The sequence below is a fragment of the Schistocerca americana genome, chromosome 4 (genome assembly GCF_021461395.2).
Source record: "Schistocerca americana isolate TAMUIC-IGC-003095 chromosome 4, iqSchAmer2.1, whole genome shotgun sequence".
Lineage (NCBI taxonomy): Eukaryota > Metazoa > Arthropoda > Insecta > Orthoptera > Acrididae > Schistocerca > Schistocerca americana.
The window spans coordinates 329825608-329839437 of NC_060122.1; the positions used below are offsets into that span (position 1 = coordinate 329825608).

At 44.9% G+C, this 13830-nt stretch overlaps 1 protein-coding gene across 1 annotated transcript in view; it reads left to right on the forward strand.

Moving 5' to 3' along the window:
* The window catches only part of LOC124613449 (carboxyl-terminal PDZ ligand of neuronal nitric oxide synthase protein-like), a 970717-nt gene that overhangs the window by 899968 nt on the left and 56919 nt on the right, over nt 1–13830 (forward strand). The window contains exon 7 of the mRNA XM_047142152.1: nt 6575–6789. Coding sequence (XP_046998108.1) covers nt 6575–6789 — 215 coding nt within the window. The remainder of the gene's footprint in view (nt 1–6574; nt 6790–13830) is intronic.

Consider the following 13830-nt stretch of genomic DNA (forward strand, 5'->3'; position numbering starts at 1 on the left):
AGACTCACAACGAGGCCCCTGTCAAACTCTGCCAAGTGCTGATATCGCTGTCTCACACAGGTACGCGGCATCTCGGTATTCTTCACAGCGATTTGTCGATATCCGACGCTGTTGATCAATTACAACCAACCAAATCCTCACAGTTATGTCGATTTCCATCTCAATAAGTCTATTTTTTTGCGCTTTCTTCGTACCTTTATTAATTCCAAAATTTAGCTTAACATAATACTGATGATAAATTGATTTATAACTAAACAAGTTACATACGTAACAAATGCACCAAATTTTCAAAGTTTCGTTCTTCTCACTGTGTAGAACGTTCGGTTAAACAAAAAGTAATAGTTTAGCAGCATTCAACAGACGGTGCTCATGTGTCACACAAAGATTCACATGATACCCAGAAAACAGGCAGAAATTTTAGACAAGCAAAGAAAATAATGTGTAATTAGTACTGTCATTATAGTGGCATAAACTTAGCGCACAATATATCTGTGATTATGTAGTTAACAAACGTTGTTGTCATTCGCGCTCTAGACAATGAATGTGAAGAGATGACGAACTAAACTATTTGTCCTCCGAGTCTTTCGCGACGGCATACATGAATAAAACGTTCTCGGTACTTGAACGCCATATGTTTCCACCAACCTGTAAACAAGAAAGCGGTCCTGAACACGTTGGTTCATAGAGCCAAGATTATCTCTGACGACGACCACCTACAGCCTGAGTTGCAGAACTTAAAACGTGTTTTCGGGGAAAATGGATACAGCAAAGGTGAGAACGCAAACGCTTTCAAGCGCAGCCGACGAAAGACATCTGGTGAATCAGTAGACGAGGCCAAACAGGATGCGCTTCTGCCATACTGTGGAGCAACTAGCAGCAAGGTTGAGACCAGTGTTCCGGCCCGCTCCCAAGATACGAGATGTGTTGCGCCCTGTTAAAGACGACATTGCTCTTTGCGCTTCCGGCGTGTATGGCGTACCCTGTGAATGTGGCAGCATGTATATCGGACAAACAATTCGCACGGTTGCGGAGAGTTGTACTGAGCACAAGCGCCATATAAACAAAAGGGAGCTTGTCAAGTCTGCCATAGCGGAGGATTGCTTAGAAAACGGACATAAAATACAGTTCGAAAATATGAAAGTGTTGGGTCATGCATCTACATATTGGGACTCCGTTATATAGCAAGCGGCCGAGATTCGTTTAAACAACATCAATTTCAACAAAGACCAGGGGTACACACTCAGGACATGGGGCCGGGCGTTGGACATCGAAGGAAAGCAAAGACAGATGCGCGACGCGGGAGCGGCAGTTTCAAACATGGCGCCTGCTTCTGGCGCCACCTGACGTCACCGGTGCTGCCACGGGCAATAGCTCCACTAGCTGCCCGCGTCGACTTACGCGCGCGCCACATTGGGTCTATCTGATTGGCTGCTGATGATGTCATGATGCTTATATAAGTGAGAAACCGTAGCAGCCTTGGCAGTCGGTGAACTCCTGACGACGATGGTGGAGATGGTCATCGAAAGCTCGAGGATTTTATTCGAATTGACGCGGCTTGAAAACCGAGAATGTTTTATTCAAACTAAACTATTGATTTCACAAATTGCCGAGCTGCCTGTCTTTACCATATCCACGTCTAATACCTAATGTGAATGACGAACAGGAGGAAGATGCAGTAGATGCCGTGTATCCGGCCTTCTTTAATCTGGATCTTCGGTTCACACGAATGGTTGTCCTTTAATTTTATTTTGTTTTATTTTTTCTTTAAAAAATATAGTAAGTCTACATTATTTGAGAGAACGGAATAATGGGTACAGTTAACGACGACAGTCAATAAACTTTAAATTCAGATAACCGCCAAACATGGGTTGTACAGTATTGCATTGTCCGGTTTGTTGCTTCTGTAAACTGACATCAAAGCGAAAGAGGATGGTAGTGTCCATGGGAGTAAAATTTGGTGCACTGCATGAAAAGATAAAGGAGAATTGATGAAGAAAACTGTTGCTGCATTTGATATTTGAACTTCAGCCGCCTCAGACTGGAACAATAACTACAAGGAAACAAAAGATTTTTGCTTCAAAATGATGACTCCTGATGTAATTATCACCTTTTGACAGAAAAAAAGAGTATCACAGATATTCGTAGGTGCTTGCAGAGCGTCTACTGAGACCTGGCAGTAAGCAAAAGCAAACTGAGCAGTTGGGCGAGACATCTGTCATCATCGCCAAAAGGCCATGCAGACATGTACGATCTCCCGCGTGCCGTTCGACCGCTCGCAATTGTGACTCCTTCAATGCTACGCTGGAACGTTCGGACACTCTCATTCGAGATGATCGATGGATCATAGTCAGACACCTCACTCCTCGACTGGACGTCTCCGTTGGTCTGCGCCTCCGAGAGGGGCTCACAAATCTTCACTGGATTGTTGTCCTCACCCACCATACAGCCCGATCTTGCACCTTTCGGGTTCCATGTGTTTGGCGCAATGAAGGATGGCCGGCCGCGGTGGTCTAGCGGTTCTGGCGCTGCAGCCCGGAACCGCGGGACTGCTACGGTCGCAGGTTCGAATCCTGCCTCGGGCATGGGTGTGTGTGATGTCCTTAGGTTAGTTAGGTTGAAGTAGTTCTAAGTTCTAGGGGACTTATGACCTAAGATGTTGAGTCCCATTGTGCTCAGAGCCATTTGAACCAATGAAGGATGCACTCCGCGAGGGACAGTACGTGGTAGAGGGGGAGGTTACTGATGTAGCAAGACGTGTTCTCCGACGTCGACTAGTGAAGTGCTACCAAGCGGGCTCTCCTAGTAAAGAGGAGTAAGGACGTCGCATTGAACAGAGATTATGTTAAAAAAATAGTGTTTAGTAGCCAGAAGAATGAGGAATAATATGGTCCATTGAAATCCTGAATAAAATCAAACTGCTTTGACAAAAAAAATGTGTTGCATTAATTAATTAATGCCATCGCAGATGCAGGCCTTACTGTGAGTGCAATACTAAGATCGAGATAATTTCGGAGATATTTTCTTGCGTACATATCGGCAAAATTATTGTTGTTTAGCACTAACATTATCACTGAGCTTACCATGAGTAACTTATTCTTCCATTGCTCAGACCGGTGGCTGCCTACGCGTGTTAAAACGGCGTGAAATACTCCGGTGCGTAGATTTTCCGCGTCCCCGAACACGCCGTGAGCGGTGATTTACGGCCTTTCGCTGCGTCTCGCGTCCACGGCGATGGCCATCCCAGTATTTATAACGGTCTCCCAATGCGCCTAAATTACTGCTCCGCGCTGCCCTGCTCTGCCCTCGCCTGGTTGGCTGCCTTTCTCACCTTTCGATACGAATTGTTTCTGCTCAAGTCCCTGCCTGCCGCTGCAATAAACTACATCCCCTGACCCGGCTGCTACCTCTGCGTAATTGTCTGTTGGCATCGTCATCTCAGCCGTGAAATACATCGGGGAAGATGTCCAGAAACCAGAGCAGGTTGTCTTCCGTGGTAGGAACAGCGGCCCTGAAGGAGAAGAAAATATTTCCTCCAAACACTTTCCGACAGACCATGAGACGACTGCTGTTGTTATAGCTTTATATGATAGGGACGTCACCTTCAGCTGTATTTATAAGTCTTCACTATGAAACGAAAAAAAAAAAAAAATGGGGACAGATCCGGTGACCTTGTTGGTCAAGGCAGGGATTGAAAAGTACGAAGACAAGCAGTAGAAACTGCCGCTGTGCGGGGACTGGCGTTATCTTGCTGAAATGTAAGCCCAGGATGGTTTGCAATGAAGGCCAACAAAATGGCGCGTACCGCTGTGCTGCAAGGGTACCGCTGATGCCAAACAAATGAGTCCCGCTATGAAAAGGAATAGTACCACAGACCATCACTTCTGGTTGCTGGGCTGTATGGCGGCGACAGCAGGCTGATGCCCCACCACTGTCCGCGGCGTCTCGAGACATGTCTTCAGCTTGGAATGCCGTTGAATGGAATAGAAATGTCTTCAGTGATGAGTCCCATTTCGAACTGAGCCCCGATGATCAGCGAAGACGTGGCTGAAAACGCGCCGGCCAGCAGTGGGATACCGATCTGCTGTCGCCCGCCAGACGGGCCCGAAAACCAGGCGTGATGGTCTGGGGCGCCACTACATTTCACAGCGGGATCCCTTTGGTTTTCATCCGCGGCACCCTTTGTAGCGCAGAGGTACGTCGACGATGTTGCCACTCATAGCAACCCTTCCTGGGCTTACGTTAAAGAAAGTAAATACCCGCCCACACGCGATGAAAGTTTCTATTGCTTGCCTTCGTGCTTGCAAAACCCTACATTGACCAGTGTGGTGTCACCGCCAGACACCACATTTGCTAGGTGGTAGCCTTTAAATCGGCCGCGGTCCGTTAGTATACGTCGGACCCGCGTGTCGCCACTATCAGTGATTGCAGACCGAGCGCCGCCACACGCCGCCACTCTCCCCAGTTGTACAGCCGACTTTGCTAGCGATGGTTCACTGACTGCATACGCTCTCATTTGCAGAGACGACAGTTTAGCATAGCCTTCAGCTGCGTCATTTGCTACGACCTAGCAAGGCGCCATATTCTTCAAGAATGTACTCTGAACAGATAATATTGTGAATCATGTACCGTCAAGAGCGACGTTCATCAGTAATGGATTAAAGTTAAGTATCAAACTAATTACGTCCGCTTTTTGAATTCTAATTCCTTGTCATGTTCCAGACCTCACGTCACTATAGTTCTTCCCTCCTCACGCCAGCCTGCGTGAGCTAAAACGCGTGCACTTCGGCCTCCACTAGTAACACGGTGTTGGCTCTTCTGCCAACCCAACAACCAGCAAGGTCGCCGGATCTCTCACCAGTTGAGAACGTTAGGAGCGTCATGGGCAGTGACTGCCCACTAGCTCAGGATTTTTTCGATCTAAACCGCTAATCTGGCAGAAATTGGCACTGTAACCCTCAGGAGCACAACCAACAACAGCATCAATCAGTGCCAAACCTAATAACTGCTCGAATAATGGCCACAGATGGACCAAGGATTTATTGACTTGCTCAGTCTCTGAAATTCCTTCTCTTGAATAAGTCATTCCATTTTTATGAAATTATTAATCATTTGTTTGTGTTGTTTGTGGCTATACGTAAGTCACATCTACCGATTTCCGACGCCATTGGGATAATTCGTTCGTGGCATGTCGTTTTTTTTTTCTTTCCTTAGGATGTATTTTATTTCAGTGTTACAATACACAATCCTTAGGCCTGTCTGTGACACAAGCTGATCACGTGGATACCGGGAGAAGGCCAGTCATGAGACAGATGTTGATAGCCAGTGAGATTGTTGTTCCTAGTTTCTCTCGCTTCGTAAATTAAATTAGGCGATGTTTGTCTCATAATAATTTAGAATTTATAATATGCGTAAGTGGCATTTTAAATGCACTTTTACGTAAATACGGGGGTTGGAACTTGAATAGTTGCAACTATTTATTTACAGCTCGTACAAAATAGATACGTGTTTCAAAGTTTTGCTGACCTTCAAAGTAGTCACCAGAATTGTGTATAACCCGTTGCCAGCCATGTGGAAGTCGTAGGATACTCTGAGCAGTGCCAGTTGTGTTGACTGTTCGAGGGGTGCGGTCTATTGCCCGACGAATTTGTAGCAGTTCTGAAGCGAATGCCGTGAAGTGTTTCCTTCAGTTTAGAAATCGAGTTGAACTCACGACGGCTTAAGTCAGGGGAGTGCAGTAGGCGGTACAGCACTTAGCTGCCCCATCAGTCGAACAAATCAGTAACAGCTTTCACTGTACGTGCTTGAGCATAGTCCTGCAAAATGATGGTCAGGTCCTGCAGAAAGTGTCATCACTTCTGTCTCTATGGCGTTCATTTTTGGAACACAACCTACGACCAGCTTAGAGACTTTTGCGGCCGCAACGATGTCGGAGATTTGATGTTTTACCGGATTCCTGATATTCACGGTACACTAGTGAAATGGTCGTACGGGAAAATCCCCACTTGCTACCTCGGAGATGCTGTGTCCCACCGCTCGTGCGCCTACTACAACACCGCGCTCAATCTCACGTAAGTCTTAATAATCTGCCATTGTAGCAGCAGTATCCGATCTAACAACTGCGCCAGATACTTGTTGACTTCCATAGGCGTTGGCGACCGCAGCGTTATATTCTTCCTGGTTACATATCTCTGTATTTAAATACCCGTGCCTATACCAGTATCTTTGGACTTCAGTGTAAATGTCTATCGGTAACAGCGGGTGAAACGTAGAAATGAACATTCTCAAAATATAATCGCCAACTACCTCCTTTAGAGGTATATGGCCTTCCTGAAGAGACTGGCAGGCTCTCTTCCTCGCTAAATTGAGGTCATTGTCGAGGCTAAAGGCTGTGTTACACAGTGTTAGCCTGATGTATCGTAGGGTTATCTATGTTTTTTTGTACTGTGTGTTCATTAAGAATAAGACTGGAAATCCATACATACGCTTTTTAAGAAACGTCAGGCCTCCTATGGTAGCGACTGCGTTGAAGAGCGCATACGACGAGAACTGTGATTAACGTGGTTTTGTGTTGCAGACACGCTGTCGGATCCCATCAGCTGCGACACACTGGCAGGCACTGTGGCCGAGGACGAGGCGTCGATACAGTCGGAGCCGGTGCACGCCACGGTGCCGGCCTCGGCGTCGGGAGGCGGCGGGGGCGGCGGAGGCGGAGGTGGAGCCGCACCCAGACCGCTGCGACTCGACATCCTGCCTCCGCCCCCGTCCAACCCGCGGAGAACGTCGCCACAGGTACGTGTTCGCCTTGGGCGTGTTGTGAAGTGGGCTACTGGTACGCTCTCATATGCTATAGCTGCCGGCTGTTACGTCACTGGTAATCACTGTACGCCATATGCTAGCATACGTTGACTTTGCGTTCCATGCGCCCGCTTCAGCCTTGGAATCGCAAGATCCCACGACATCCCGAGCCGTAGGCAACCATCTCTATTAAGAGCGTTGTCGGTGACTCTTATTTGAATGACTTCCTTAACACACTGCTCCATAAACTGTTGGTGCGAGTCACAATAGAGGTGTCGTCAAACTTGCTCGGCTGACCATTTTCTAGAGCACGCTCAGATAAAGTACGAAGGTTGCCCAGAAAGTAATGCACCACATTTTGTTTTTTTTGTTCTCAACCGAAAGCAAAGCTACGAATGCAGAGCAATACCTATCATATCAGATGTTGTGAGCGTGCGTCTGAATGTAGTCGAGATGGAAGAAGGCCACCTACTTCACGAGCATGCTATCTCTCTTCAGTGCCATATTGACTTTCTGTTGAAGCCCATAAGTATATACCCAGTTTCTAAGCACCAGTCAATTGAGGATTTCTGGAAAACCTGTCGTTGCTCGAGTGATTTGTTGTAATGACCTCACCCTCCATGCCCAGCGACTAACTGTACTTCTGTCGACAGCAGATGCTCCATAGGCTGTGCACAAGCGTACGTTAATATTCCCCACCAATTTCTTTCTCTGCAGTGAGAAATTCAATGGCAGCACATTGCTTGTAACGTACATCACCTACAGACGCCATTTTTAAACTGTCCTGAAGCTACGCTATCTGTCGGATGTGTCAGAATGTTGGCGCGCTCACCCAGGAGACTTCAAATAATACATACGTAACGTTTCGCATTCGTGACATTGTTTTCGGCTCAGAAAAGAATGTTGTTTGTTGTGGTCTTCACTCTTGAGACTGGTTTGATGCAGCTCTCCATGCTACTCTATCTTGTGCAAGCTTCTTCATCTCCCAGTAACTACTGCAGCCTACATCCTTCTGAATCTGCTTAGTGTATTCATCTCTTGGTCTCCCTCTACGATTTTTACCCTCCACGCTGCCCTCCATTACTAAATTGGTGATCCCTTGATGCCTCAGAACATGTCGAGAAAAGAATGCAGTGCATTATTTTCTGGGCACTCTCGCAAATATAAGGCGCTCTTCCTGAGGAGTGAGCTTGTTCCACTGGTTTAATCAACGAGACAGCCTGCACTTTCTTGTTTTAAGTTTTGTATTTCGGATAATGTTCAGATTCTGCTATTGACAAGGAACAGTGATCAAGTGATAACGACGTCGAAGTTTTACTACGAAGTGAGAATGATTAAATAATTTTTGTCTTATATGGAGAACTATTCCCGTCGCATTATCTGTAATGGAACTTCTATAAGCCATTGTCGTTACGGAAAGGATATCGTACTTGCCTTTTTGCTTTTTAACACGTTTATAGTATATTTTTGTATACCACAGACAAACGAACGTGACTAGCATATGAGCAAGGGAGGAAATCTGCAATTTAAGTGAACTAACGTAGGAAGTTTGCATCCGTCCACTTTGTAAACAGTATGATTTGAGAGCCAGATACAGATCACAACAGCCACTGGAGCGCGCTGCGATCGCGTATACCACGTTGAGGCACACGCACCATATGAACAAGTCGCATCGTTTCTGAAAGTACAGCAGCACTCTGAACTTGGCGCGCTCAACACTGTCGTTCCAAAGCGCGGTCCTTGTGTCGACGCCTTAAAGCTAAGTAACAGAAAAAGAAGTGGACGATGAAACTTCTCATATTCCCTCCTGCGATGTTCTATAGTACCCAGTTATTCTACATTTGACAAGGAGTACTTGGTCGAAAGCCCGTGGAATTTTAACTATTTGACGTGGCTGGAAATCCGAGAACATCTTAAGATATGTTACCGCCGCCGCGTGACTCTGCATTGTTTGCATTAGTAAAGAATTCTTCGTCGTGGCGTATTTGCTATCGACTGTTTCTCGAACCTTGAGCTGCTGCTGTTACACTGCAACAAGTTTCATAAAAGCATATAAAAGTGCGATAAGAAATAATGTCTCTTTCATTATAGGCCTCCAATCCTTGTAGAGGTTTATCAGTACCTCTTAAAATAGCAATTGTTAACCATGAATTGCCACTAACTAACTCTGTTGTAGTACAAGAAAATTGAATCTTGCAACCAACAAAAGTAAATAGCACCAGCTATTTACAAGAGATTTCCTTTGGACCTCTGCCAGAATATGTGTCTATGTTTGATACCAAGTAAACGAGATTGATGTTGAATAGAATATTATTGGTTTTTCAAGCCGCTACAATACTCGAGCTTTCGATAGCTGTCTCCACCATCGTCATCAGACCACTGACTGCCGAGTTGCCACTGTTTTCATTATATATCCCGACGGCAGCGTCTGGAACTTTCCAGGGAATGCCACAGTGAAACATGCACGGGAAAGCGGGCATCGATCCGTCGTTGGATAGTGTGACATAGCGCGAGGGGCCGGTGCCACGTTTGAAACTTTCGCTCCCTCCCTCCTTAACATGAACCATCCGATCAATAAAATTTTTCTGGGTTTTTGATCGCATTGTTAATATGTCAAACTACCGACGTTTCGGTCCCTGTTGCAAGTGACCTTCTTCAGGATGTTTTTTCACAAACCCACGTTTATATTTAATCAGGCATCCGTCTTTGCTCCCGCTGGATGTCCAAATCCTACCTCCTTGCACTAATAAGCGTCCACCTCTCCTCTCGATCAAAACTAACGCAGATTATTCTGTTTATAATGACGTCCCATTGTTATGATGCATGAGTCGAGACTCTTTCGATGGAGAAAACGAGATTCTTGGTTCATATCATTTCATACAGGGACTCAGCTACAAAGGAGGTAATTGTGGTTAGAGTAAAACGCAAAAATCTTAACCGCAGTCACGGGTACATATTTATTAAGGCATGGGTCCCGGCTTTGGACACCAATCGGAGGCAAGGAGGGTTGTTAAACACATGCAGAAAGACGGGATAACCAATATCAAGGTTCATTCCGCCTGACGTTGCACGACCCCAAACTGTATTCCGCTCATGCGTCACAGTGATTCTCTCTGGAGACTTCCAAACGCTGCTGTCGCTCGTAGATAAGCACAACGCCGTATCAGCGCCAGCACTCATTGGTTTCTTTACTCCTCGTGATGATGTAGGTTTTAGCTGTCGAAAACTCGAGTAGTTCATTCGAAATAACGCGGCTTGAAGATTTTATTCAGACATGTCATAATGAAAGACGCGAAAGACACAGAAAATTCGTGTATTAAAATTATGAAGGAATTTCATAGCTCCAGGGTGAGGGGGGCATTGAAAAGTGATGATTCAGTTACACGTCATTGAACTATGCTTTCTGTAGATGGATTAATAAGCGTACATGTACATTTAAGCTATGCGCTTATGCGCTGCTTCCTGGACTCGGTTAGGCGCACTGGCCCCGGATCGAATTAGCCTTGTGAATTACCGACGAAGGCCGGTATGCTGACCAGCCTGGATGTGGTTTTTAGGCGGTTTTCCACATCCCACTAGGTGAAATCTGGGCTGGTCCCCACGTCTAGCCTCAGTTACACGACTCGCAGATATCTGAACACGTTCGCACTATTCCATGGATTACACTAGACACAGACAGCTGGAGTACACCAATTCCATCCTGGGCGTCACAGGGTGGCGCCAGGAAGGGCATCCGGCCACCACTTAAATTAACCTTGCCAAATCGGACCTTAACCATGCCGACCCTGCGAAACCGCGGGACAAAGGCATAAGCAAAAGGAGAAGATGTACATTTAAGCTATGGCCAATTATGTGCTGATTATATACTGGGCATTAGATGCCTTGGAATTGCACTAACAAGTTGATCTTTTCTCGAAACTAGCGTGCGATGCATTCAAACAACAGATTCACGAGTACATTGTGGTGCTAACGACATGCAAATTCTGAGTGGAAAGAAACAATGATTGGTTTGGGTTTCTGGATTTTTCTCTAACAAAAGGACCATTTACTCTGAAGAAGTCACACAGATCACACGTAAACTGACGTTAATTACAACTGTATTTCCTTATGCAGTTAAATAACGTAATGCCCGATATGAATTTTACACTCAGTGTGTTTTTCGACTGATACAGCTGAAGTGCTTCTAATGATATCAAGAGAAAGAATTAACTGTACGCGTTTTCGGTATGCAGCTGAATATGCGTCGATTTGAAACTTACTGGTGGGTAAAAATCGGAGCTCGCACCTGGTATCTTTTCTTATCGCGAACAAGTGCTCTACCGACTGTGCTGTCCAAGTATCACTCATGCCCCCCCCCCCCCCTCCCTCACACCTCCTCACAGTGCTACTCCTTCATTTCGTACCCTCCAGACTTACAGCAGTTCTCCCGCATGCCTCGCGGTACTAGCACTCCAGGAGTGCTTCTATAGCTCAGTCGGTAAAGCACTTGCCCGCAAAACGCAAAGGTCCCATGTTCGAGTCCCGATCCGACGCACAGCTTTAATCTGCCACGAAGTTTCAAGAACTACCTGGCCTGTTGCAGCAAATGATTACTCAGCGTACGTATCCTACGAGCCCCCAGGCGTGTTTGTTTCTTATTGTGTGTGTCAGATCCAGATAGTTTCGTCGTTCGGCGCTGTCCATTGTTCATAATGTAATTTTTCATAGTCTCTTGACAGAACATCTTTCAGTTCCACATCTTGCTACGGAATTCCCAGGCCGTTACTCAACAGACCGCAGGATCGTATCGTCTCACTCTCTCGTCCCTTGGCTTCCAAAAAAAGCGATCTTTCCGATTTCTTTTTCCGATTGTTGGAGACGGTGATGCATGGCACCAGGGAGTGACTTTAAGACTGACACCGATTGGTTGTTGCATCCTTCTTCTGGATGACGAAATTCCGTGTTGGTTCCAATTACATCCGTACAGTTTCCTGCCAGCACGAAGCACGCAATGGTGCTTGGCGATCTCTGGGTAGCGCAGCTGCAAGCAACGTAATGAGCTGCTGTGGTGAAACTCTCTGTTGTGATACCAAACGCAGGTCTTCTTGGAGTACAACTTCCTCGTACACCTGCAGTGCGCCGTTAGTAACGGACTGAAGCAGTGGGACAGTTTTCACGCTCTGCAGCTCACTCTGGAACTATTTAAGTTAGCCCTTGACGTCTTAACAAATGTCCTACAGTCCTATCTCATTTTTGATAGCGTTTTCTACGTATTTACTTCTCCGATTCTGCGAAGAACCTTATTTCTTAACAGCTTAACAAATTTTCAGCATCCCTCTGTAGCATTGTATCTCAAACCCTTCGCTTCTTTTGTCTTTCGATTGCGTCACAGTCCATGATTCTCCTCCATAAAATACCGTACTCCAGACGTACATTCTCAGAAACTACTTCCTCAAATTAAGATCAATGTTCGGTTGTAGTGGACCTACTTTGGTCGGTGTAGTTCTCTTTGCTATGTCCTCCTTGCGTCGTCAGTCAAGTGTTATTTTGCTTCCAAGGTAGCATAATTGCTTCATTTCTACTTCGTGATTCTTTGGTTTACTCTCACTCAGTATTCTGCACTCATTTGACTAGTCATTCTCGTTCAACAACTCTGTAATTCTTCTTCACCTATCTTATAATTTTGTTTCACTCTGAATTTTAACTCACACCTCAGGCTTTATTTTATTTCCATCATTGCCTCTTCCATGTATCCGAGCGCTTCCTCCATCGTCTTCCCTTCTTATTGTCTTTCCTTGGGTTTTCTACGTATTATATATTAGACTTCTTTCTTTGTACCTTACGCCTATGTTACTGCGAATTTCGAACACGTTTCAACGTTTTATGTTTAAAACGCTGTTCTACCTCGACAAATTCTAAGAACATATCTTGATTTTTCTTAAACCTTGCTTCCATTATCAAGCGTTACGTCATGGGTGCTTCTCTATTGTTTTTATCTTTTTTAAAGCGACAATTTCGTTTTCGAGTTCTTCACATTTCTCTTGCAGCCATTTTGCCTTAGTTTCTCCACACTTCCTGTTTATTTCATTGCTAAATGACTTAATTTGCTGTATCCATAAGAACCTTCTTCTGTCGTCGATCAATGTAAGTACATCTGCTACCCAAGGTTTCTTCGCAGCTACCTTTCTCCTACCTAACTTTGGCTGTGCTACATCTCTGATTGACCTTTTTAGTGATGTCTGTTCCCCTTCAACTGAAATGCGCAGTGTGGTATTCATTATCGTAGTATGAACATCTTCAAAGAACTTCAAAGACTTTACGTACGCTATTCCAGGAACTCCTGAATTCACTCCTTCCTGCTGTTACCCTTGAGGCTAGACAGGACCTCCGATCGTTTAACATTCTAGTTGAGCACAGGAACACGTCCCTAAGAGTCTGCTCATTTACCGCCACATTTGAGTCTATACTATTTATTTTTGCACGTGGACATAAGGTCTAGTTTTCTATTAAGTTAGTGATTTTTGAAAATATCTTTTTTGTATTTTTGAGATATTATTTTTTAATTATATTTCTTTAAGTTTCAGAAAATTAATATTTACTGCATATTTTTAAAATACAAATTTTTATTACATAATAAGTTCACCTATCACTTAATTCAGCTTAAGTAACAACTTCTGAAAATTTCACCCTTCCACTACTAATAGAACCTTGGAAAATGTAGCGTATATGCAAAAAAAAAAAAAAAAAAAATTGCTGCATTCCTGCTCCATAGCTAATATCATCAATTTTCTCCAACAGTTTCCTCTTAATGTTCTCACCTGCATAACTATCTTTGAGTAGATGTTCATGTTTTCTCTGAAGATCAGAGCCGTTCTTCGTCAAAATAAAGAATATCTGAATATCTTCTGTAGTCTGTTATCCCACCCAAACCCCTACCTTCTCCAAACATCTGCATTCTATTATGCTGCTCTGATTGAACGCTGACACAGCAGAGTACATTTCAATGTGAATAATGTTTCACCAATAAAAACAGATTTACATACTTTGTTCCGTATG